General features: G+C 40.9%; 1 protein-coding gene across 2 annotated transcripts in view; it reads right to left on the bottom strand.

Annotated features, from left to right (window-relative positions):
* SLC6A1 (solute carrier family 6 member 1) overlaps nucleotides 1–27,246 on the bottom strand; it is a 198,858-nt gene that overhangs the window by 39,861 nt on the left and 131,751 nt on the right. For both annotated transcript variants that reach the window (XM_040359318.1, XM_040359317.1), the window contains 5 exons: nucleotides 9,761–9,893; nucleotides 6,584–6,718; nucleotides 6,393–6,496; nucleotides 1,189–1,313; nucleotides 320–432 (listed from right to left, as the gene is read on the bottom strand). In XM_040359318.1, coding sequence (XP_040215252.1) covers nucleotides 320–432; nucleotides 1,189–1,313; nucleotides 6,393–6,496; nucleotides 6,584–6,718; nucleotides 9,761–9,893 — 610 coding nt within the window. The remainder of the gene's footprint in view (nucleotides 1–319; nucleotides 433–1,188; nucleotides 1,314–6,392; nucleotides 6,497–6,583; nucleotides 6,719–9,760; nucleotides 9,894–27,246) is intronic.

The raw sequence follows: 27,246 nt of genomic DNA, 5'->3' as shown, positions 1-27,246 counted from the left end.
ATTCTAAATTGTAAATAAAGATTGTATAACTGCTTTTCACAGCTGAAGCCATAACGTTGTCCAAGTAAGTCACTGCATGTAGGAGGAATAGAGTACTCTGAGCTGCCGAGAGAACAACCTGGTTGACTACAATGCTTCTGTGAATTTTGAAGATGCATTCCTCCACAATGCCTGAAGCTACAGGCCACTGACTTCCATTTCTTCTGTCCGTTACCATTAGCACATTCATTCAAATAAACTGTTGCAATAAGTACAAAGACATATGACAGTAAGATATTGTATATGCTTTTAAATGTTATGATTTTGTAGAAAAACATACCTGACTGTCAATTCCAAGCATCAGCAACATGGAAAAGAAAAGAATAGCCCATAGTGGAGAAATCGGCAGTTGTGTGACAGCTTCTGGATAAGCTAAAAATGCTAATCCAGGTCCTAAAAGAAAAATACATGTATCTTTTTTACAGTAGGTTGGCTGATATTGTTCATTATAAGAGCAGACATTGGATTTTTTTTTATAAATTGGTGCATAGACATTGATAATAAATAAAGTATAACACTCCAAAACTGATTTTACTTCTTGATGACACATTGTGGAATAATTAATTATCATTGGTTACTGGTTATTTTATCATTTGCCCGTTTTAAACAATTCTCCTACCAATGGCATATCTTGGCATACCTCATCCTTGGATAAAGATATTAACCTGGACTCCTAAGTCTTAATCTAATACCTATTGCTGTAGACCAGGGGTCTCAAACCGGCGACCCTCCAGCTGTTGCAAAACCCCATCATGCCTCTATCTGTGGGAGTCAAGCTTGCTGTCAGCCTTGCAATGCCTCATGGGCCTTGTAATTTTGCAACAGCTGGAGGGCCTCTGCCCTAGACCCAACATCTATTGTGACTCCTCCTGTATCTAACAATCTAACCTACTACTAACAAGCCTTCCTACTACCGGCAACTCATGATGCCTCCTTGTCTACCCTTGCCATCTCCTATAATCCCCTCCAACTTGCATAGAATGTCCACTATACTCCAAGAGAAGTGGTTTAGCAACATACTTGCTTACATGATGTAGAAGCTGACATTTGAGGCCCCTAGAAGCAATTGCAATCCCTGGTACCTCTGTTTATATGCCACTGTGTCTACCAGTAATAAAATGCTAGCCCAATCAGTATAGATATACACACCTGAAGCTGCCACTTCTGCTATAGATCTTTTTGTCACATGTGCCATGAATCCGACAATGGAAAAGATGACGAAACCAGCGAACATACTTGTACAAGAATTAATGCAGCAGACAATGATTGAATCCCTAAAAAAGATTGTAAATCTCTTGTTAGCTGTAATATGGTTTAGCAAAAATCAATCATTTTATTTAATAAGATTAATAAGAAGCCCAGAAATTAGATACATTTATAGTTAAAAAACAAAAAAAAGACTATAGGTTTCAAGGTGACACAAGAAAGACTGGTAAAAATGGAATATGGTTTGAGTTTCTCAGGCATTGTGTTACATTTTAAGAAGGTCAGGTGCACTTTTGTATGCATTTCAGTATTATTATTTTTTGTGCTTTCTATTGCAAATGTATGTTTCTGCTTAGATGCAGGTGCAAATAATAAATGAAAGTAAAACTTACTGTAGCCAAGTGTGGGGCTACAACAGCATGGAGAAGGAGACCATGTCCTCTGTTGCTCTACTTTTTACTGTAATGCTGATGTTATGTTGCACTATCACTTCCAACCAGCAGGGGTTAGAGCCACATGCCATCCCATAGACTTCTATGCAATGTGCTCGTAACCATGGGAGTTGTAGTTCAAGGCGGCAGCCATACAATGTGGTCTGGGGACTCTGTATTCTACAGTTCCCCAGAGGGACTAAGAAGCATGGGGGGGGGGGGGGGGGGGTTGAGACGGCTTTTACTGAACTACCCAGAAAAACCTCCATATCTTGGTGCCATGGACTCGGGGAGTGCACATCTGTAGCTGGGTCAGACTGTTGCCGGGCTGAACCAGAAGAGATTGAGCAGGAAGGCCCAGAAGGAGAGAGATGACTTTGCTGCAGAACACAGACCACAGTGATCGGGCCACACCATTGTCGGAGAGGTACCGGAGTGTCCTCTCTCCCGCTAAATCATCCTACATGCCACTTTCTTCTCTTCTATTAATACCATTTTCCTACAGACCGTGTATACCAATCAGTCTAGGCCTAGCATAACCGCTATGCACTCTGGCAGTAGAGCCACTGAATTTGGTTGTATAAGTTCTATTACTGCTCATTGTTGCACCTAAGGAGGCCTTGCTATATGTTGATCTTTACATCAAATGGTATATTATGCTTAGTCTTTACCATTCATAAGGTTGTTACTACTATTGTTGATTCAACCTTATACTTGTTTGTTACAAACTTTGTTTAGCGACAATATAATAAGTTTGTGTTTATTGACTTTACTAGTGCCTGATTCTTTGACAAGGTATTACTGCTGAGTGACAGGTCTCCAGGTCTCACTTTCAGTGATTTTCAGTGTCATTGAATATTTATACATCGACATAGCCTGTCAGAGGGGCTGAGGTTCCTGAGCAGATTGAGGCAAAGAAGAAGCAACCCATTCTTTCCAGTGGCTCCTACGGGAGTATAGCTAACTTACTAAATGTGCATTTTAACATTTTGCCATTTGTCTCTACTGAAATTATGCCTGTAGGTAAGGGCTTCTAATTTGCAATATGTACCTTGCCAAAGTACAGTTTGAACTGTGCTACTGAATGCAATAACACAGATCCAATTATAGTTTCAACAAGTTGGAGAAAAAGAAGCAATAACATGAAATGACTATTCATTGTTTGAAATATAAAAGATCTTTCTTAACTTATGATTGATACTAAAGTTATTAAGATTAAATATTAAAATAAATATATATATATACACAGTATCTCTCAAATGTGAGTATCCCCCACACATATTTGTAAATATTTTATTATATATTTTCATATGACAACTCAATGTAAAGTAGTGAGCTTGTATAACAGTGTATCTTTGCTGTCCCCTCAAAATAACTCAACACACAGCCATTAATGTCTAAACCGCTGCCAACAAAAGTAAGTACACCCCTAAGTGAAAGCTGTCCAGCCTGATGTTCCAGTGCCCGCTGTCCATCCTGATGTTCCAGTGCCCGCTGTACAGCCTGATGTTCCAGTGCCTCTGCCTACTTTCCAGCCAGATGTTCTGGTGACCGCTGTTCAGCTGGATGTTTCAGTGCCCGCTGTCCAGCCTGATGCTCCAGTGCCCACTGTCTGGCCTGATTTTCCAGTGCCCGCTGCCCTGCCTGCTGCTCTGGTGCCCGATGTCCAGCTTGATGATCTGATGCCCGATGCTCAGCTTGACAATCCAGTACCTGATACCCAGCCTGACGATCCTGTTCCTGATGATCCGGTTCCTGATGCCCAACCTGATGTTTTTCCGGTGCCCACTGTCCAGCCTGATGTTCCGGTGCCCACTGACAAGCCTATCCCGGTGCCTGCTGCCCTGCCTGCTGTTCTGGTGCCCGATGTCTAGCTTGATGATACAATGCCCAGCTTGATGATCCAGTTCCTGATGCCCAACCTGATATTCTAGTGCCTGATGTCCTGCCTGAGGATTCTGTGCCCGTTGCCCAGTCTGATGTTCCAGTGCCTGTTGCCCAGCCGGTTGTGCCTCTGCCCTCTGCCCAACTTGATGTGCCTCTGCCCACTGCCCAGTTTGATGTGCCCCTGCCCACTGAACAGCCTGATGATCCAATGCATGTTAATCTGATGCCTTCTTTCCAGCCCACCGTTGATAATCCTTTGACCAAAGATTAATGTTAATATCCCTCTACTTACCGCCCAGCCGTGTTCTATTGACTTTGTGCCTACTGCTCAGTTAGCGCTTATTGACGCAATGCTTACTGCCCAGCTGGATTGTCCTGTAGAGGGTAGAATTCCATTTGCCATCGGGTCTGATACTCCTGAGTCTTTGGGTGCCTTAAATGGGTTACCTGTTTTGCTTAGTTGCCTCGGTTGCCTCCCTAACACAGTATATTGCTCCAATGGCACCAAAGCCTGGTGGTCCGGAGGTATTTTATCAAAATATACTGGAGGAACATTTGCATTCATCAGCCATGAAGCTGCGCATGGGACGTACTTGGACATTCCAACATGACATTGATGCAAAACACAAGGCCAAGTCGACCTGTCATTGGGAGTAGGAGAGATCTAAGAGGAACATAAGGATTTTTGCGACCTCTGTGCTCGTGGGGACAAGCCCACCATTCATTGTTCCATTTGAGTGCAGTAGTGTGTTTACCATCTGAGTCTACTTTGGGGTAACAGAGTTACACTATATACATCCCTTTTCTTTCCACATGGTATCATCCGAGAGTGATTCCCCTGACCGCATATGAGCTCATCGCAGTATCTGCTGTGTTACATGAGGTGCTATAAGCTGTCATTAAAACAGCTTTGAGGTAAGCTGCTTGGCATCACTGGAGGTGTGTGCACTTTTGGAGTTGTTTACCCCCCAACACGTGTGCTGGTTTCCTGGATTCACCACTCAGAGAATCTCTCTATATCTGCTGGCCATTTAGTCTAGCTGGGGTAAGAGTTAAATTAGATACTCACTGGTTTGGGTTTCCTACCATCTGGCTGATTATATTATCAGATGTGTATCCCTTGAGAATTATCAGGTCTTTAGAGCAACAGCTGTGAGGTAAGCTGCTAAGAATTCACAAGAGGTGTCCTTTGCACACTGAAGCTCCTCATTTCTCAACACTTGTTTTTTTGGGACCACCACTCAGAGACTTTCCTATATATATTTATTTATTTATTTATTAGATTATTATATATATTATTTTGCATGTATTCTATGCTGACTTTGCTTGGCTCTTACATTTATTTATTATATTAAGTCTACATATTTATGCATTATTTATTTGTTTGTGTATAGTGAGGCACTAACTTTATTGTAATTTATGTTTTTCTGAGATATTTATCGATCCAGGCAGAGATCTGAAATATTTGGTAGTCTATATAGACACTTTTTTTATGCATTAAGAGTGTATTATAGTCATATTATCTATTTCCTTTTTCCCTCCCCTACCCCCCCCCCCCCCTTTTTCTCTGTTACACAGCGCAGACTCCATCACCTTTTTTCATTTGACACATTTTTTCTATTTATGATAGATCACTAGGTGTCTGCAGCAGTGTCCCCTTTAGCTTAAACACCGCCCCAGTTTCACTTAGTAGGATCTTCTGACAGCGCGGGAGTACCTCTTGTCTTTACATTTTTAAATTAATGCTTGCACCTTGTACAGTATAGGATTTCATATCATCTGTGCCCAGTCTTGCCACGAAGAGTTAATTCAGCTCTAAGCATTCCTTTTATTTTTATTCAGTGAGATAAAAACTGACACACAGAGAAATAGGAGTCAGTTTCTCCCCCTTGCTGTGAGTGACAGGTGATTTACATATCTCATGCAGGAGCCTGAGAGAGACATTATGTGTACTTCAGATCCCCTCCTCATTTCTTCTCCAGCTCTCCCAGGATTGGCTGCTCCACACTTTAGCATGATTGGGCATGCTGAAGTCATGTGGTGACTTTTCTGGATTTTGACTGGATGTTAGTGATCATAGCAGAAGTTCAGTGTAATGCCCTGTACACACGATAGGTTAGTCTGATGAAAACGGTCTGATGGATTTTTCCATCAGTTATCCGATGAAGCTGACTGATGATCAGTCATGCCTACACACCATCAGTTAAAATACCGATCCTGTCAGAACGCGGTGACGTAAAACACAACGAAGTTCAATGCTTCCAAGCATGCGTCGACTTGATTCTGAGCATGCATGGATTTTTAACTGATGGACGTACCCACATACAATCATTTTTTTCTATAGGTTTTTTATCCATCAGATAATTTTAAAACAAGTTCCTATTTTTTTAACCTATAGATAAATAACCAATGGGACCCACACACGATTGGTTTGGACTGATGAAAACGGTCCATATCGTGTGTACGCAGCATAAGAAATACACAGGACAAAATGCATGTTGACAAGGGGAGTGTAGAGGTGGGCGGGGAGTCTATTGACATCACGACTCCAACCACCAAGCTCCAGACAACAGACCCACCCACAGAATCTGCAGTTTTTTGGGTCTCATAACAGACAGAGGGGAGACATTTGGCAGGAGGCATGTATATACTTATAGATAACCACTATAGCAGTAGTTTAGAAAGGATGAGTGTGGGTTTGCATTCACTTTAACAGTGATTTTGAACATCAGTTAAGATATCCAGATTAATGTTTCCAGCAACTAGACTACTGCTGTTTAAAGGCATTTTCTATCTTCTTAGAATGACAATAGGAATATATACACTTGCCTGTAAACATTATTGTGGAATGGGTTGTAACTTCCAAGGGCAATTAGTGACCCAAGTCCCAGTCCATACGAGAAGAAGATTTGGGTAGCAGCGTCCAGCCATACCTGCAACCAGGAGGATGACAAATAAGCTGTTGTAATCTCACAGAATCAGAACTCAGAAAGCACTTGTGACAAAAAGATGTGTGTTACCTCAGAATCCGACAATTTGCTGAAATCTGGAGTGATGTAAAATAAGATTCCATCCGTGGCTCCAGGTAAAGTTACTCCACGGAAAAACAAAATGACCAGCATGATGTATGGGTATGTGGCGGAGAAGTAGACCACCTAAGGAAAGACATTTTTATTTATTGCTGAAGGAATATTTATTCCAGCATAAAAAACTCTAAAACAAATAAGGGTGACCTTTACAAATTTGCTTAGTGCCCTGCTAGTCACTTTCGTAAATTTGATTATTATAAATTTGTTAAAAAAAAGCCAAAGGAGAGTCCAGTCATGTGGCCTGTCAAAGTTATGTGACACATCCCTCCTTCATTTACAGAGTTTTGGATGTTTTGTGAACCACCTTATTACCGCCATAATGTAAAAAAATGGCGGGTAGGTAGGCTTAATATGGAGTGCCGTTTCTAAATGGCGATGTAGAAAACACACATGGTCAGCCAGTGCACCCTTTAAATGCCTTTACATTTTTTCCTTTATATAGTCACAAATAAAAAAAAAATCATTAAAGCGGAGTTCCACCCTAAAAATGAACTTTCTATTAACAGCTTGCCTTTAACCACTTAACCCCCGGACCATATTGCTGGTCAAAGACCAGAGCACTTTTTGCGATTCGGCACTGCGTTGCTTTAACTGACAATTGTGCGGGGGTGTGACGTGGCTCCCAAACAAAATTGGCATCCTTTTTTCCCCACAAATAGAGCTTTCTTTTGGTGGTATTTGATCACCTCTGCGGTTTTTAGTTTTTGCGCTATAAACAAAAATAGAGCGACAATTTTGAAAAAAAAATATATTTTTAACTTTTTGCTATAATATATATCCCCCAAAAATATATAAAAAAAACATTTTCCTCAGTTGAGGCCGATACGTATTCTTCTACATATTTTTCGTAAAAAGAAAATCGCAATAAGCGTTTATTGATTGGTTTGCGCAAAAGTTATAGCGTTTACAAAATAGGGGGTATTTTTATGGCATTTTTATTAATATTTTTTTTTACTAGTAATGGCGGCGATCAGCGATTTTTTTCCGGTACTGCGACATTATGGCGGACACTTCGGACACTTTTGACACATTTTTGGGACCATTGGCATTTTTATAGCGATCAGTGCTATAAAAATGCATTGGATTACTATAAAAATGCCACTGACAGGGAAGGGGTTAACACTAGGGGGCAGGGAAGGGGTTAAGTATGTTCCCTGGGTGTGTTTTAACTGTAGGGGGAGGTGGACTGACATGGGGAAATGACTGATCTTCTGTTCATACATTGTATGAACAGAAGATCAGCATTTCTCTCCCTGACAGGACCGGGAGCTCCCGGTCCTCGCTCTGTAACGAGCGATCGCGTGTGCCCGGCAGCGATCGCGCCTGCCGGGCACACGCACAGGAGTCGGAGGAGGGCGCTGGGCGTGAAAGGTGACGTATAGCTACGGGCTCTCGCGCAGGGGAGCCGACCTGCCGCTGTAAAACGACGGCGGCTGGTCGGCAAAATAAGAAAAATAAAAAAATAAAACTATTTTTTTACTCACTTCTATCTGGCTGTTACCAAGCAGATTTTGTAATCTGCCTAGTTCCTGGTTCTAGGTGGTTCAACTTCCTGTCCTAAGACCCCATTGCGGGAGAATAACAAGCATGCTTTACTGCATATACAGACTGAATGCTGCTGCCAGACTTATCCACCTTACCAACAGCTCTGTGTCTGCCAAACCTCTCCTCCAATCCCTACACTGGCTCCCTATCACTCAGCGAATTAAATTCAAAATACTAACCACAACCTACAAAGCCATCCACAGCTCTGCCCCAAGCTACATCACCAATCTTGTCTCCAAACATATCCCAACCGTCCTCTCCGCTCTTCTCAAGACCTCCTACTGTCAATCTCTCTCATCTCCTCTTTTCATGCTCGTCTCCAGGATTTCTCCAGAGCCTCTCCCATCCTCTGGAACTCACTACCTCAACCTGTCCGGCTATTCCCTACTCTTGCTACCTTCAGGCGATCCCTGAAAACTCACCTCTTCAGGGAAGCCTATCACGTCTCCAACTAATCTTTTACCACGTCCATCAGCTCATTCCCCACAGTTACAACCTTTTGTACCACCTGCCCCACCCTACTAGATTGTAAGCTCTTCTGAGCAGGGCCCTCCTAATCCTCTTATATTTTACTGTATTGTAACTGTATTGTCCCCCTTTTATATTGTAAAGCGCTGTGTAAACTGTTGGCGCTATATAAATCCTGTATAATAATAATAATAATACTGTTGTGGGTTTATCTAATGAATTAAATATTCATACATTAGTAGAAGATCAGAAACAGCATCAGATTCAATCTTTTCATTTGAATGTGGGATCGTTTTTAACTCTTTCACCACTGTTCTCTCCTATACATCTCAGCTCCATGCTGTCTTCATATTGGACCTGTATATTAACCCTTACCACCCTAATCCTTCATATCTACACATGAATGCCCTTTTCTCCACCCTCCCACTGTTTGTGATCTGTACATTAACCTCTTCACCTCCTCCTCTCTCTGTATATGACCTGTACATTAATGATGCTCTGTATCTAGTGCACCATAACCAAACTATGTTTTAAAGGTTTCTTTCAGCTTTGCATGTAGACTTGTAGAGAAAATGTATTTTTTTTTTTTTTGCAAAAATGTTGGACTATAATAGCACACAATATTGGAAAATAAATACAAGGCATGCATGTTAATAACTTGTAAATATTCTGCATTTAAAAAAAAAAATACTGAGCTACACAAAATAACTTGTACAAATCTTTCAAATAGAGAGTTTGGCTCTCTAAACCGCTCATCACTGATATTACATTTTCAATGGAATCCATCTCCTGGCAATTATTGTTATCATTCTCTTGGAACCAGCAGCTGCATTTTGTAAGGTTCAGCCTAGGCATTGAATTGAACATTCTAGCACAGACCATATGATGTCACTTAAGTGCTGCTAATATTTATTTAACTGATTTTATATAATAGAGCAGTTGTCTTAATGCTTCCTAATTATTATTATTATTTTTTTTTGCAGATATCTCAAAAGCTGCCAAAATATTTCCAGTAATTGAACTTCTTGGCTACCAATTGCATAGACTTTTTGGATCCACTAGACTCAACAATACATTTGGGAGTAATTGCCTTACCTTTCCTGTCCATCCAACTCCTTTCCAGATGCAAAAATAGACAAGCACCCATGCAATAGCCAAGGTAATAGCTAATGGCCATCTAATTTGGCCCGGTTTCTCTAAGCCATCTGTCATCTGGTGCATGTTTCGTCTGAAAAATAGCAATGATATACAAATATTAAAAATCAGACATTTAAAACAACCACAAATGAAAAAAGTGGACTGAAACGTTTTTACCAGTTCAAAATAGTAATAATAATAATAATAATAATAATAATAATAATAATAATAATATAATTTATTATAAACCAACAATCAATCTAGTTTTGCCTGGGAGAGATCATTTATTATGAATCAATTAGGCAGGGACCCCAGGAAGTTATCACCTCGCAGGATCAAAAGGTATTTTTTTGCACTAAAGGAACAGATATAACAAAATGCTTTTAGGGCTCATGTACAACAAGCAGCATCTTTATCAGTACTGTTTTTTAAATATCTAAACACTTTCTAGTTTTTACACGGCCAGTGCACAAAGTGAGTAAAGATCAGCAAGCTTTTGCTGCATGATATCTGTTAACATTCTATGAGAAAGTGAGCTGCCATCTATATAGGGGGAGTCCTGTTGATGTGGTGTATCTGGATTTTGCAAGGGCATTCAGTACAGTTCCCCATAAACGCTTAAAGTGGTTGTACACCCTGTACAACCACTTTTACCTACAGGTAAGCCTAGATTAAGGCTTTCCTATAGGTGCTGGAAATATCTCCTAAACCTCCACGGGGTGTGCGCATGCACCGTAGACAACGGCGCAGGCGCACTTTAGAAACGTAGATCGTGCCGTTTCTAAAGGAGGGCATGTCGTGACTGACGGCTCCTGCGCCCATGCACAGGAGTGACGTTATGGTTGCTCCTGCCAATCACAGCGCCGGAGCCGTGATACCCGGAAGTAACTCCGGGATGACATGTCGCCGGCTGGTGCTGTGTCGAGCACCGCAGCGGGGGCTTCGATCCCAGGTGAGTATTACATAATGAGCTAGTATGCTATGCTAAGTGTTAGTTTTAGTTTTAGTTTTTTTTTGTTTTTTTTTAGGGGTCCGGAGGTCCCCAGGGCCCCGGACGGCAACCCCCCTTTTTTTTATTTATTTTTTGTAAAAAAATGTTTTTTTTATATATTTTTTATTTATATAATATATATATATATATATATATATATATATATATATATATATATATATATATATATATATATATATATATATATATATATATATATATATATATATATTTTTTTATTATTATTATTAAAGGGCCCAGGGGTCTCCAGGGCCCCGGATGGCAACCCCCCTTTTTTTTATTTATTTTTTGTAAAAAAATGTTTTTTTTATATATTTTTTATTTTTATATATATAATATATATACAGTATATGTATATATATATATATATATATATTATTATTATTATTAAAGGGCACAGGGGTCTCCAGGGCCCCCGGATGGCAACCCACCTTTTTTATTTTTTTATAAAAAAAATTACATTTTTTTATATATATATATATATTTTTTTTTATTAAAGGGCTCAGAGGTCCCCAGGGCCCCATGTGGCAACCCCCCCTTTTTTTTTTTTTTTATAAATGTTTATTTTTTTATTTTTGTTTATTTTTTTATTTTTTATTAAAAGGCCCAGAGGTTCCCAGGGGCCCAGAGGTCCCCAGGGCCCCCGGGTTTGGCAACCTCCCTTTTTTTATGTATTTTTTATAAATGTTTTTTTTTTTTATTATTAAAGGGCCCAGAGGTTTATTTTTTCTTTTTATTAAAAGGCCCAGAGGTCCCCAGGGCCCCGGATGGCTACATATATTTATATATATTTGTTTTCTTCTTTATTTCTTCTTTTTTTTGTAAAGGCCCCCCCCGCTTCTCAATTTGCGGCAGCCCCCACGCTTCTCAATTTCAGGCGGCAGCACCCCCACCCCCCCTAGGTTCTCTGCTTCAGGGGGCCCATGCCTTAAGCTGTGCAAGGGGCCCCAAAATTCCTGATGGCGGCCCTGCGCATACCTCCCAACACGCACGGATTCTGTGGGACTTTCCCGCACAGACAGCTTCTTCCCGCAGTCCCGCAAAAGGGTTAATTTTCCCGCACTGCAAGAGGAGGCAGCATGGAAGCAGGAGGAACCGGAGTGGTGTGTGGAGGACTGTGGCTGCTGAAGGGAAGAAAGCCGAGAGCCGGGCTAATGACAGTCTGTGGCCCCGGCTGTTGGCACAGGTGAGAGGCACTCCCCCCCTCAACAACTGCAAAATCCCCCCCCCGCTCAACAACTTCAATTCGCCCCCCCCCCTCAACAACTTCGATCCCCCCCAATTCTCGGCTCCAGGGGGCCCCTTCAACACTCAAGCCCAGGGGCCCCCACCACCCTAAGTCCTGCCCTGCCGCTCATTGTGGCCAGCGACCGGTTACCAAGTCACTTAAGTGGCCCTTGCTCTTTAAAAGGTTGGGCATCCCTAATTTAGAGGATGGGATAAATAGCTCAATCTCAGTTTTTGTGGACGGCACAAAAATAAGTAGGGCAATAACCTCACATTAGGATATAGAAATTTTACAGGAAGACCTGGAAAAAATGATGAGGTAGGCAAATACATGGCAAATGAGGTTTAATGTGGAGAAATGTAAAGTAATGCACAATAGCATGCAATGTCAAGCTGCAGCTAGAAAAGCAGGCAGAATATTAGCGTGCATAAAAAAGGGGATTTACTCCAGAGATAAAACTATAATCCTGTCACTTTATACAACTCTGGTTGGGCCACATCTGGAGTATTCCATCCAGTTCTGGCCACCAGTCCTCAGAAAGAATGTACTGGAGCTGGAGAAAGTCCAGAGAAGGGCAACAAAGTTAATAAGGGGCCTGGAGGACCTCAATTATGAGGATCGACTACAAGTGCTAAATGTATTCTCCCTGGAGAAGAGACGCTTGAAAGGAGATATGATAGCTGTATACAAATACCTCAATGGTGATACCAGCATAGGAAAAACCTATTTAGTCTCAGGGAGTGTAAGAGGACATGGGGCCACACAATGAGAGTGGAGGAGAAGAGGTTTAACCTTAAGCTGCGCAGGGGGCTTTTCACTGTCAGGACGATAAGGATGTGGAACTCTTTTCCACAATTGGTGGTGTCAACAGGGAGCATTAATATGTTTAAAAAACTCTTGGACGTTCATCTTAGTGAACGCAATATACAGGGATATGGGAAATGATTATCAACACTGACACATGTACACCTACACAGGTTGAAATGGATGGACTATTGTCTTTATTCAACCTTACCTACTATGTAACTATAAAATAGAAAAGTCTGCATCCATGGTCAATATTTTACCTATGTTCGCATTTAGCATTAAACCAATGCACATAAATGTAACCCTTTTCTATCCACTTTGTGGTGGCAAAGAGGGTGGGCTTTAACGCCCACATACCACATATATGCGTCCATGGGTAGCAAAGATTTCTGTGCTGAATGATGCACTGTTGTAGACAGTTTTCAGTCTCTTGTAATGATTAGGAGCAGAACTAGCTCCTGATCATGCGACCACTATGACAGCCAATCACAGTGGTCACATGATCAGTCAGACTTTCCCACCCCCTGGGAGTAATAGCCCAGCTAAAAAAAGATGTTGGGGCCGGAAGGTGTTAAAGAAAGGAAGTATAATTGTATATGTCTAAATGCTGTATGAATGTTGATGTTTTATATGTTTGTTTTTTTTTTTTTTTAATGCAGGATCTTTATGCCATCCTCTGCCAGCAAAATCCTGGATAGATGATCACTAATTTCATTATGGCTGCATGCATGGTATATTTAACAAGGGTGGGTCTACATAAACTTTTAAAGTCAATACTTAATAATAATAATAATAATAATAATAATTATAATAATAACAATATAACTTGTTTTAATACCAAACAGTTAATATCAGTCATTTAGTGGTTAGCAGCAGAGCCTTTTATAAAACCGATCAGATAACTGGACAGACTAGTGGATAAAGCAGCCAGCAGGGACTAAAGAGGCAATGAATGACCCACATACAGAGACAGGCATATGAAAGTCCCTTTTATAAAGACATAAGCAAGGTAACAGTAATAGAGGAGACTGGCACAACTGTGAAACTAAGAGGATCATTCTTCCCAGTTCACACATGGAAAGTACTCATTCTGTCAGATTATACAATGTGCAAGTCCTGTGACTATAGGATTAAAACCTTTGCTTGAAGTGACTACAGTTTGGGACACTTACTGATATAGTTTGCACATTATAGGGGGATACTGTGCAAATACAAATACACTGCAGTCAAACATTAATATCTGCATATAAATAATTAGAATATGGAAACACTACATATGTTACCACTAACACTATACAATGGCCCAGATTCTGGTAGAATGGCGTAAAACTGCGGCGGCGTAACGTATGTCATTTACGTTACGCTGCCGCAAGTTTTACATGCAAGTGCTTTATTCTCAAAGAACTTGCCTGTAAAGTTGCGGCGGCGTAGCGTAAATCCCCTGACGCAAGCCCGCCTAATTCAAATGAGCCGGGTAGGGGGCGTGGATCATTTAAATTAGGCACGTTCCCGCGCCAAACGTACTGTGCATGCGCCGTCCCTAAAATTTCCCGACGTGCATTGCGCTAAATGACGTCGCAAGGACGTCATTGGTTTCGACGTGAACGTAAATGGTGTCCAGCCCCATTTATGGACGACTTACGCAAACGACGTAAATTTTAAAATTTCAACGCGGGAACGATGGCCATACTTAACATTGGTTGGCCCTCATACAGCAGGGGCAACTTTACGCTTCGCAAATCTAACGTAAAAGTCGTAACTTCACTGCGTCGACTGCGCGTACGTTCGGGAATTTGCGTATTTTGCTAATTTGCATACACGATGGGGAAAACGTCGGAGGCGACACCTAGCGGCAAAAAAAAATTGCATTTAAGATCCGACAGCGTAAGAGCCTTACGCCTGTCGGATCTAATGGTTATCTATGCGTAACTGATTCTAAGAATCAGTCGCATAGATACGACGGCCCAGATTAGGACTTACGACGGCGCACATTGCGTTGCGCCGTCGTAAGCCCTTTCAGAATCTGGGCCAATGTCTTTTCATGTGAAAAAGTGCTTAACTCCGCCCTTCCTAATGATGAAGCACTGCTCAGCGCACAGGAGTAGGCAGTTAAGGTTAATGATATATAGGTAAAAGAGACACCTAGATACACAATAAGCAGCCGCTTAGATAAAAGAAATATTGCAAATGACAGTAAACAAAGGAAATGTATAAATGACTATGCAGTCAAAGCAGTTCAATGTGTACTGTAGCAGCGCTACAAACAGAGTGTGAACTCTGAATAAAAAGTTCTATGGTGACATAGGTATCACAATAATGGTGCAGGTGGATAACAGCAGTAAATAGTGTCTTCATCAATGTGTGCTCCTCATCACCACGGGGTTGTGTTTCACCACGTGGGGGGATACTATCCCCTTATGGGGATGCACTCACCAGACCAAGAATAAAAACCAGCATTGGATACACATCCGCCTCTGCCACCAGCCTTGCACTCTCCACCACTCCTGCTTAAGTGTGTCTTGCTTGTGTACATATAAAGGAATAAACTTGTCTTTGCAGTCAGCAGCAGAGAGGAGCTCCTCTCTGCTGCTGACTGCTGAGACAAGTTTATTTCTTTATATGTACACAAGCAAGACACACTTAAGCAGGAGTGGTGGAGAGTGCAAGGCTGGTGGCAGAGGCGGATGTGTATCCAATGCTGGTTTTTATTCTTGGTCTGGTGAGTGCATCCCCATAAGGGGATAGTATCCCCCCACGTGGTGAAACACAACCCCGTGGTGATGAGGAGCACACATTGATGAAGACACTATTTACTGCTGTTATCCACCTGCACCATTATTGTGATACCTATGTCACTAGGGTTGTCCAGATACCGATACCAGTATCGGTATCGGGACCGATACCGAGTATTTGCGGGAGTACTCGTACTCGCGCAAATACCCCCGATACCTAAATAGAATACTTTCCCCCCCCTTTCCCCCCCCGCCGCTGCCGCCGCATCGCGCCGCCGCATCGAGGGACATGGCTAGAGGGACATTGCTGCATATGTGAGGGACATGGCTAGAGGGACATTGCTGCATATATGAGGGACATGGCTGCATATGTGAGGGACATGGCTAGAGGGACATTGCTGCATATGTGAGGGACATGGCTAGAGGGACATTGCTGCATATGTGAGGGACATGGCTAGAGGGACATTGCTGCATATGTGAGGGACATGGCTAGAGGCACATGGCTGCATATGTGAGGGACATGGCTAGAGGGACATGGCTGCATATGTGAGGAACATGGCTAGAGGGACATGGCTGCATATGTGGGGGACATGGCTGCATTTGGGGACACATTTAAAAAAATTATCGGTATTCGGTATCGGCGACTACTTGAAAAAAAGTATCGGTACTTGTACTCGGTCCTAAAAAAGTGGTATCGGGACAACCCTATATGTCACCATAGAACTTTTTATTCAGAGTTCACACTCTGTTTGTAGCGCTGCTACAGTACACATTGAATGTCTTTTCATGCAAATGCCTAGGGTCTCCAAGCCTCCTACCATTCTACTACTAGCCACTTTATAACTAACTTTGCCACTAAGGGCCTCGTACACATGACCGAGAAACTCGTTCTTTGCGTACACACTGTCAAGACAAAATCTTGCTGTTCTCAAACGCGGTGACGTACAACACGTACGACGGCACTATAAAGGGGAAGTTTGATTCTACTGGCGCCACCCTTGGGGCTGCTTTTACTAATCTCATGTTACTGCATGTTAAGTAAAAGTTTGGTGAGAGACAATTTGCGCTTTTCAGTCTGTTACAGCTTGATGAATGTGCTATCTCCATTACAAACGCTACTTTTACTGAAGGTGCGCTCCCGTCTCATACTTTATTCTGAGCATGCGCGGGTTTCTAAGCATACACACGAATGTGTTTCTCGTCGTAGACCAGTCCGACGAGAAACACGACGAGGAAATTGAGACTCCCGACGAGAAAAAGGAGAACTTGTTCTCTTTTTTTCTCGTCGAGATTCACAACAGTTTTCTCGACGAAAAACATACACACGACCATTTTCCTCGGCAAAAAAGCTCTGCCATTAAGTTTCTTGATGGATTTTGTCAAGGAAAACAGTCGTGTGTACGTGGCCTAACACTTGTTAGAATTGTTGTTATGGAAAGGAAGCAAGAGTTGCTAGATTATTATTTTGCAGGATACCGGTAACAAGAGAGCTATGAGGGTCTCCACTGCTGACCTCCTGCTGAAAATGCTAGTTGTTTGGTGGCTTTGATACCTTCTAAGCAACTGACCCAGAAGAAAAATGCCAGTTAGAAAATCAGAAATGTTTTTGTTTCTGATCAGCAACTCAGAAAATATTGAAGTCACTTATCAACTTGAACAGGATTTCAAACTCAATTTATTTGTGGGCCACATCAGTATCATGGTTGTCTTCAAAGGGATAGTTGTATCTGTAAGATCTACTCTATCATATTAAATAATTGCTTCTACATTCAATTATTATTAAGTACTAGAGTGCAGGGTTTAGGGGTGCACAACATATGTAGTGCAGGGTTCAGGAGTGTGTTACGTACAAAGTGTAGAGTTCAGGAGTGCGTTACGTACATATTGCAGTGTTGAGGAGGGCCCTACATACACAGTGCAGAGTTTATAGCACAGTGTGCAGCACAGGCTTTCCACATTTCCACCCCTCCGCCCTACCTCTGTACACATCTCCATAGCCCTCATCCCCTCCAGAGCTTACTCTCATCTCTATTCTCTCCTACCTGGCTCGACTCTAGTACCGCCCCATGTAGATGGCTCTAGTACCAGTGTAGGCGGCTCTGCCTTGCAGGGAAATCATTCTGTCTGTCAGATTCTGGAGATCTGTCCCACCGTGCCCTGCCATGACTGCCTGCAGGGATCTGTTAAAGCGGCAAGTTGCCCAGAGAAAGGCTGTCCTTGTAAACACAGAAGGCTTCTGTGTTTACAGGTGACAGCTGGAAGTGGAGGGTGAGAGCCGAAGGTGGCAGAACTCAATGTTCTGCAATGATCCAGCTGAAAAACTAGTTGCAAAAGTCATATGACATGGCTTGGTGGGCTGAATTTGGCCCGCAGGCCTTGTGTTTGACATACAGTACAGTATGTGGACTAGATAGTTAAAGGGTCACTAAAGGAAAAAAATTGTTTTGCTGAAATGACTGTTTACAGGGTATAGAGACATAAAAGTTAACTGATTCCTTTTAAAAATGATTAAAAATAGATAAAAATCAATCATATAATGTGCCTGCAGTTTCACTTTCGTTTTTAAACTTGTTTCAAGTTTCTGTGAAGTAGAGAGAGACACAGAACAAAAACAAACAAATCCAGGGCAGTGTTTTGTTTTTAAAATGAATCTGATTGGTTCTGAGGATTTTTAGACACACAGCTTGGACCACAGTGAAAAGCTGCTATGAGATTTTTCATAAGGAGCCAGACAAGCAGGAAGTGTGGAGATCAGAGCAGAATTACAGCTACTTCAAAGCAAAAACGAACAATGAGGACATGAAACCAGGACTACAGTAAAGTAAAGGAAGCTATTTAGCTAAAAAAATATTTTCCTTTAGTGATCCTTTAAGCAACTTGCATTTCTATTCAGGAGAGGTCAGCAAAGACCTTGTATATGGACATAGGCTGAAGGTAGGCCTTTGCCAGATGCTACCAGTGTCTTGATAGTGAAAAAGTTAATGCTTGCTAGTTTTAGGGATTGCAGAAAATTATGGTTACAAAGTACACAATAGCTTACAAAGTCCATAATAGTAATTAAAACAAGCAAACATGATTAGCTAGGAGCATGTGTATAGAAGTTTCTCTGTAATGCAGTGTTCCTACACTGTAATTCTACTGTGCTTCTTTAGCAATTATGATTGATTCAGAACCTTATTATTATTAACTATGAATGGTTAAGATTGCATTGTGCATGTTTTTGCTTGGGTATATTATGGACAAGACTCAAATTATCTTAAACTTAAAGCGGAGGTTCACCCAAAACACAACACTGTCTCCACCGCAGCAGTGTACATGTAGGATATAAAAATACCTTTTGTAATTGTAATTTTCATGAATCCCACTCCCGCGGGAGTAGGCGTCTCCCCAGCGCCGCATTGTTCTCTGGGAGTTACGTGGTCACGTGATGGGGGCGTAGCTGTAATCGCCATGATACTCTGTCCCCGTTCTGTTCTGCTGTGAGTTTTGAATGCCATCACAATGGGGCGTATACTTTCTATGACGCCGCTCGTTGTGATGGCAACCAGGAAGTGTTGACGGCGCTTGCCGTCAACACTGCTCATGCGCGAGAAGGAGCGGTGAATGCCGGGAGGCGTGCATTCACCGCTTCCAGGAAGTCAGTGCTTGTGGGCTTCACAATGCCCACAAGCAAAATGGGAAATCCCTAAATAGATTTTTTAAAGTTAATCTTTTAAACGAAAATGGACTGGGGATGGTTTTATTCGCCAAACAAGTGAGTACTAACGTGTGATGTAAACCCACATTGAATGCACAGAAAAAAAAACCAATCGGCCGCAGAACCTCCACTTTAATCGCAGGATTACTAGAGGGTTCAGTATGTATCTAAAGATCAATAAGGCCAAGCATGGGATAGCTGACAGGGCCCTTTGGCTGTCCAAAAGACTCAAACATAGTTAAATGTTTTTTTTTTGTGTCACTGCTAGTTCTGTTGCCAGAACAAATGGGTGAAAAAAAAAGGCTGTTAAGCAATAGAAGCATTATAAAACAAGCCCTCAGTCACCTCTGTAGCTATAGGCCTTGTGGAAAAATGAATTGTCAAAATCACAGCAGGGAAACAGAATGCTTAAGGCCTTGTACATACGATACAAACACCAGAAGCAAAATTCCGTACGACGAACGATCTGCTGATTAGTATAGTGCTTTCAACAGCCGATTCCGTTTTTTTTGTATGACAAAAGCTGGATGTGCAGACTATAACATTTTTGACGTACGTGCACTCAATGTCCAATTTTTGTTTAATTAGACTACGCATGCTCAGAAACTAAAGAACACATGCAAAACTATTCTACATAATTATGTCACTTCTGAAGTTTTAATGTTCAATTTGTGAGTAACCTTTAATTATTATGCTGCCACAAATTATAACCAATATGGAAACATAATACAGTGCATAAACAAGACAAATGCATTTGAGTCTTGCTTGTTGAGTTTACAATCTCATAAAATTTAACAAAAACTACAAAATGCAGATCTGCAGAGGGCACCAATAATATTGCTGGGAGCATGCTAGATAAAAATGGATATATTTCTGCTATAGCTTACAGCACATTATGGTTTATAAACAATGTCACTAATCAGGAACTTAAGAGAATAAGGCAATGGCTAATGCTGTACAGGAAAAGCCACAGTTCTACAAAAGCCTTTAATTGTAATTTGACATCTTTATTAAAATCCATTATATCCAAATTTAGCAAGCTGCTATATAAACATCTGGGTAAGACTGCAATCTCTTGTCATAGGATTCTGTGATGTCTAATTACCCACAGGGTTGTCAACTGTCCATAAATGTATGGACAACCTGTAAATTTGAATTAAAAAAAAGGCAGTGGCCACTGGCCACTAGCCACTATATGTTTGCTTTTGTCCTTCACCCTGCCCCTCTTCTTCCGTTGTGCTATTAGGTTGGATTTTCCTGGACTGTGGACTCCCAATCACGCTAGCTCCCATACCATGGCGCCACCAATGGCGCTACCCAAGAAGTCCCGCCTGCCTGTCTTCCGTGCCTGCCTGCTATACATAAACTCTGCACTGTGTATGTGGGGGCCTTCTCAACACTGCAGTCTGTACGTATCGGATCCCTGTCTGGATAGGATCCCTCTGTCTTGATCGGATACCTTTTCTTGGAGCTCTGTCCTCTGGTAAGTATAGGGGCCTGTTTTGGAATGTCTACTTTGCCAGCACCCAGGAGTAATAGTTTGTGGGGATTGAGGTCACATCAGGCTAATGATTTTGTTTCTTCTTTCCTAGTAAACTCTACAGGCTTGAGAAAGCAGCTATATGGCTTTACAGACACCACCAGACCATCCCAAGATTAGACAACCAGCTCATCTAACTGGAAGTGCTTATCCTTCACACCAATACACTTTTTCTTTGCAGCCTACTGTAGTGGATAACAATCTACTGATAATAGTACTAGCTACACTTAACCACTTCTCAACCGGCTCTCATACACATACGGCGGCAGGTTGGCTCTCCTGCGTGAATCACCGTATATATGTACAGCGGTAACTTCAAGAGCCATAGCAGGCACCTGCTCGGCAGTGAGGCCCCCACGGCATGGGACCTGATGCGTCTCGCCAGCGGACATGATTGCCGCTGGCCACAACACACAAACACACAAATCCCTGTTCTGACAGGGGTGGAGAGACCGATCGTTTCTTCATACCAAGTAGAGAAAAGCGATATGGCTCCCCCTCTAGGCAGTCCCATCCCCTCACAGTTAGAAACACACCTAGGGAACACCGCCATTACTAGTAAAAAAATTAAATAATAAAAATGCAATAAATCTATTCCCCTATTTTGTAGACTCTATCAATTTTGTGCAAACCAATCAATATATACGCTTATTGCAATTTTTTTACCAAAAATATGTAGAAGAATACATATTGGCATAAACTGTTGAAGACATCTTTTTATGTTTTTTTGGGTAATATCTATTATAGCAAAAAGTAAAAAATATTGTTATTTTTTTTTCTAAATTTTCGCTCTTTTTTGTTTATAGTGCAGAAAAATTCTACCGCAAAGATGAGTAAATACCACCAAAAGAAAGTTATATTTGTGGGTAAAAAAAGGACTTCAATTTTGTTTGGGTACAACAAGGACCGCGCAATTGTCAGTTAAAGCGAAGCAATGGGTATTGCAAAAAATGGCCTGGTCATTAAGGGGGCAAATCCTTCCGGGGCTGAAGTGGTTAACGGACACATTTCACTTTTTAAAAATAAAAAATAAATGCACATTTGTATGCTTGTAAAAAAAATTACATTTATTATTTTTTGTTGCAGGAGCCTGTAAAGCATTGCACCAGCGATCAGCGGATCACTAATGCCATACAGGTCTCCTGCAGACTGTCAGTGTATCAGCTTACTTGTACCTCGTATGAGGAAGCCAATACATACTGACAGGAAGAGAGAGGGAACTACCAAGGCGCTTATAGCACCATGGTAGTTTACTGAAAGCTACAAGCCGACAGCCATAAAAGCTGCCGGACCTTGTAGTTTTCTTTTCACAGAGGACTGTGATGTGACGCAGACAGGTGGGCGGAACCCCGCACAGCGAAGTTTTTTAAAAATTGTGACAGCTAGTGGGAAGGGAGAACAACCCCACTGTCAGTTCGGGGAGCGGAGGGTGCGGTGCCCGGTCCGTTCGTAACATGTGACTTTTGTTACTTTGAGTACATACTCATCAGTGTGGTGCTAAATAAATAAAAAAATACACTTTATGGAAAATCTAAAATATACTATGATATATAGCAGGGATATGCAATTAGCGGACCTCCAGCTGTTGCCAAACTACAAGTCCCATGAGGCATAGCGAGACTCTGACAGCATCAAGCATGACACCCAGAGGCAGAGGCATGATGGGAATTGTAGTTTGGCAACATCTGGAGGTCCGCTAATTGCATATCCCTGATATATAGCCTTAAAATGTATACAAAACTATTTTTACATAATTATTATGATGATCAATTCAGTTTCTCACTAAATCACAAAAAGTGACCTTGATCTGAGACGCTCAGAAGACAGCCTAATTAAAAGGAGAGATTACAATATTAGCTGCCTTTTAAAGAGCAATCAAGAGGTAATCATTGCACTGCTAGTCATATTTATGGAAGTCTTTATGCAGAGAATAGCAAACATACATCCGGTAAAACTGCAAAGTAACAGAAAAAAAATTGCCAATTAATATTGTGCATAAGCATATCGATTTGGTGTATTTTAAAGAGTAATGGATTGAATATAAATTTTCTTCCAAGCAGACCTTCCATCAAAATGAAAGGTCCACTTTACTATGAAAGCACCACCCCAAATACACATAATTCTAAATGGCATGTGAAAATAAATACCAAAATAAAGGCAAAGTTAGAATGTTTTTGGTAATTTTAAGGCGTTTAAAGGATCCTGGAGGTTACAGACCCTCCTTTCACGTATACTAGTCCTGTTCTTGGGCCAACGAACAACCCCTCATTATTTTATGTTTTTTTTTTCTATTTTACTTTTACAATAAAAAATAAAGCAAACAAATTAAAAATTAAAGTGACAGTACACAAAGAACAGTCACATAAACTTAAAATGTAAAACAAAACAAATATTAAGAACATCGATACTAAACTATCATAAATAGAAAAGCATACCCATCTAAATAAGGGAATGTAGATCAGACTTTATCTAAGCAGCTCGGGAAGAAAAACGTTTTTTAGTAAAATCAATTTTGTCAGAACCACTCATCCCTAATGGACAGTATAAAGAAGAAAGGTGCAAATGGCAAATTTTCTAAAACTGCAGCAAACAGAATCTGGAGGAGCTGTGCTTAGTAACCAGTTAAGCATAAGTTTAACTTTGGAACATTTAACTCTTCCTCCAAAGTGAATTTAAAGCCTCACATATACTTAGTGAAGTGAACAGATGATACACAGGGATGAAACACATTCCCCAATATAACTTTTAGATGTATATCTGTTGTCTATATCTGTATATATCCTTAAGAAAGTGCTCTTCGTGTTACAGATTTTTCTCTTCCTGGTTAGCACTGCAGAGAAGCCTGGGCATACAGCCAAGACAGCTGATTGGATAAAAAAGGTACACACCCCCTCTACTCATAGGCTAGAAGAAATGAATGTGCAGAGCCTTTGCTCTCAGAAGGCAAGCTGACTGCTAATCTATTTATAGGAACCTCCCCCAACAAACACTTCTATCTCCCGTCTCAGAGAACGTGTGAGAAGTTATCATGAAGATAACATAGCTACAAAGCAGGAGACAACTACGGGACATAGTGCTTTGGAGAGAGGTAAGAGAACTCTACAGATATATGTGCCCAGCTCAAATTTCATGAATCGGGTTTACATCCACTTTAAGCTGTGAAAATCAAAGACAAGGTTCCTATGCGCAGCTGATGCAGATATTGTCAGCTCCAGTTGTAGAAAATGTCCCCCCATGTCTGTATTACAATGATGCATCTCTGTAAAGTTGCCTATTTTGTTTTCTGCATTAAAAAAAATATAACATGCACTTATTTTTACACTCCAGTGCAATAGTGTGAACGGGCCCCTAAAGCTAAATTCTGAACGCAAAATTGAATTTAAATATATCCTTTAATACCCACAAAGGATACAAAATCCGCTTGTGCACCAAATGCTTTTGCAAAACCCACATATTACCTTGTAACAGTGGTAGTGATATCATCATGGTGCTGCACTGCGTAAGATGTAAGGAATATCATTGGAATGATTTGTATATGTAAAATTCTTTTTTTGTCTTGGGTGGAGTAGGGAATAGTTAAACCTGTTTATTTTCTGTCTGTGTCATGCCAACAAGATATCATTTCACTTCCTGTCCCAGAGAAACAGCACAAATCAAGACAAAATCTCTCCAAAGTTGGATGAAATATTCTCTTTAGAAGATTTTACATTATCTTTTCTTTGACAACTTCAAAAAGATTGATTTCCCCTCACTTTCTGCTTTAAAGACAAGGTTCACCAGGACAAACAATGTAGGGTATACTCCCCAATGGGCACTTAGATGACAATAAAGTTTTTTTTTAGCACTTCCTCACTCCAAAACTAAAAAAAAAAAATTGAATTTACAAACACTTTAGAAATATAATACGTAGATAAGATACATTTAAAGCGGAACCTCACCCAAAAGGCGAAGTTCCACGTTTCCACCTTCTGCCCCCCTCCTCTATCACTTTTTGATAATTTATTTTTTTGGCCTGCAGCCTTCTGGGACATGTCACAGGTCCCAGAAAGCTGTGGGACCATTCACAAATGAGTCACAGCTGGCTTCCCTTAGTAAATATGCTGGAACCAGGGACCCAAGGAGAAGAACTGGACCAGGTGAGGACAGCGCTGGATCCTTGGACAGGTCTCAAGAACCATTTTAAGGGACCTGTTTCTTTTTAGCAAATGAGCACTGCTGCACAGCTGACTAATTCCTTGTGCTGCTTCTCCCTCCCCCAATTTGAGCTCTTCTGTACAGGGATTGCAAGTGGCTGATTACAAGTCAGATTCAGGTACTTACATGGCTTAAATACATTTAGCGCTCATGCATACAGGGCTTAAAAATGCCTCTTTTACAGGTGTCTCTTTTTTTTGCCTGTAAAAGCACCCCTATGGTAGCCATAGCCTATTTGTCCATGCACACATTAATATTCTGGCTAATGGAATCAATAAATACTTATGCCGCGTACAAACGATCGGTCCATCTGATGAGAACGGTCTGATGGACTGGTTAACCGATGAAGCTGACTGATGGTCAGTCGTGCCTACACACTATCGGTTAAAAAACCAATCGTGTCAGAACGCGGTGATGTAAAACACAACGATGTGCTGAAAAAAATGAAGTTCAATGCTTCCAAGCATACGTAGACTTGATTCTGAGCATGCATGGATTTTTAACTGATGGTTGTGCCTACTAGCGATCGTTTTTTTTTTTTTTTAACGGTTAGGTATCCATCGGGTAAATTTAAAACAAGATTGCTTTTTTTTTAACCTATGGATAAATAACCGATGGGGCCCACACATGATCGGTTTGGTCAGATGAAAACGGTCCATCAGACCATTCTCATTGGTTTGACCGATCGTGTGTACGCGGCATTAGACACTTGAGGGGCATAAGCATGCCTAAACATGTGTGTAATAGCTGGCTTGATGCATATTTTTTAAGCTGCTAGGAGTGAAAGGCGTTCAGAGGAGAAATTCAAATGCCCAATATGCATGAGCCCTTAATGATGAATTTATTAATACACAGTTGCAATAATTTGTGTATTTTATATTTTCCTGGAGTTGATCTTTAAGCAAAAGAAAAAGTTTCACTATGACTCAGTTACAAGTGCAAAAGTATGTTTTTTTTCAACGATTTGACAGCAACATAAGTATAAAAATAATGTAAGCTACATAACCATTTAAAAACCTAAATTAAAGTGTATAAACTTGCTGAAGAATGAAAATAAAAGGGCTGTCTACTTCACACGTCAGTATAAGATAATGGGGACACTGTTATCTGTTGCTGTAGAAAGATAAAGCTTCTTGTACTTATGAAAAAAGTAATAACTCTAAAGAATAACTCTGGAAGACATACTTAATTTACTAGCATCTTTTTACGTTTAATGTTACTGGTCCCCTGTTGGCATCAATCATCTGAATGTATTCTTGACTGTGGGTGAGATATCTCTTGTGGCGGAGCCAGAACTGGAGTCTTGTGATTAGTGAACTCAACTTTGCTACAACACTTCATTTGTCTGCCTACTCTGACCTTCTTTTTTATAAGATACTTTATATGAAACCTTGAAGCTGTAAATTTAGTTTAATAAGGTGCCCGCTGACTACTTCACAGTCTCCCTGCAATTCTCTTCTTGCTGACTTTTATCATTTCTGCAGTCTTACTTTTTTTAAGCATCTGTCACATTAATTATGGATTGTTTACAAATTATTAGAAAGGATATATTCTACAAATGTGTAGTCAAAGCAATATACTTTGTAGACAATTACAGTACTCATTATTTAGAGTGATAATATCCACAAATGCAGGATGAAATAAAAAAAATTGTAAGCATTCAAGTGATTATAAATGTAATATATTTTTTTCAGGGTAAATTTAAAGCTGGATTCCAGACAAACATAAAATGCACAAATTACAACGTGCAGAGTAATAGGTAGATTCACAAAGAGTTAGGCCAGCTTATCAGTAGATAAGTCGACCTAACTCAGAATCTACAACGACCTAAGTTTAAGCGTATGCTCAAACAGAGATACGCTTAAACATATCTAAGATACGACGGCTTGCGCCGTCCTATCTTAGATTTCAATATTTTGAATGGCCACTAGGTGGCGCTTCCATTGTGGTCGGCGTAGAATATGTAAATGAGGGGATATGCTGATTCACGAACGTACGCCAAACCGACGCAGTACTTTTACGCAGTTTACATAAGAGATAGGCCACGTAAAGTTAGAGCTAGGCTCTAGTGGAATAGTAATGTCAAGTATGGCCGCCGTTCCCGCCGCGTAATTCGAAATTTTTACGTTGTTTGCGTAAGTCGTCCGCGAATCGGGATTCACGTAGTTTATGTCCACGTCGAAATCAATAGGCCCGTACAGCGTACTTAGCCGCAATGCGCACTGGGAAATATA

This window comes from Rana temporaria, chromosome 7 (assembly GCF_905171775.1).
Source record: "Rana temporaria chromosome 7, aRanTem1.1, whole genome shotgun sequence".
Lineage (NCBI taxonomy): Eukaryota > Metazoa > Chordata > Amphibia > Anura > Ranidae > Rana > Rana temporaria.
The sequence above is the reverse complement of the archived record's forward strand: the minus strand, read 5'-3'. Positions and strand labels throughout refer to the sequence as shown.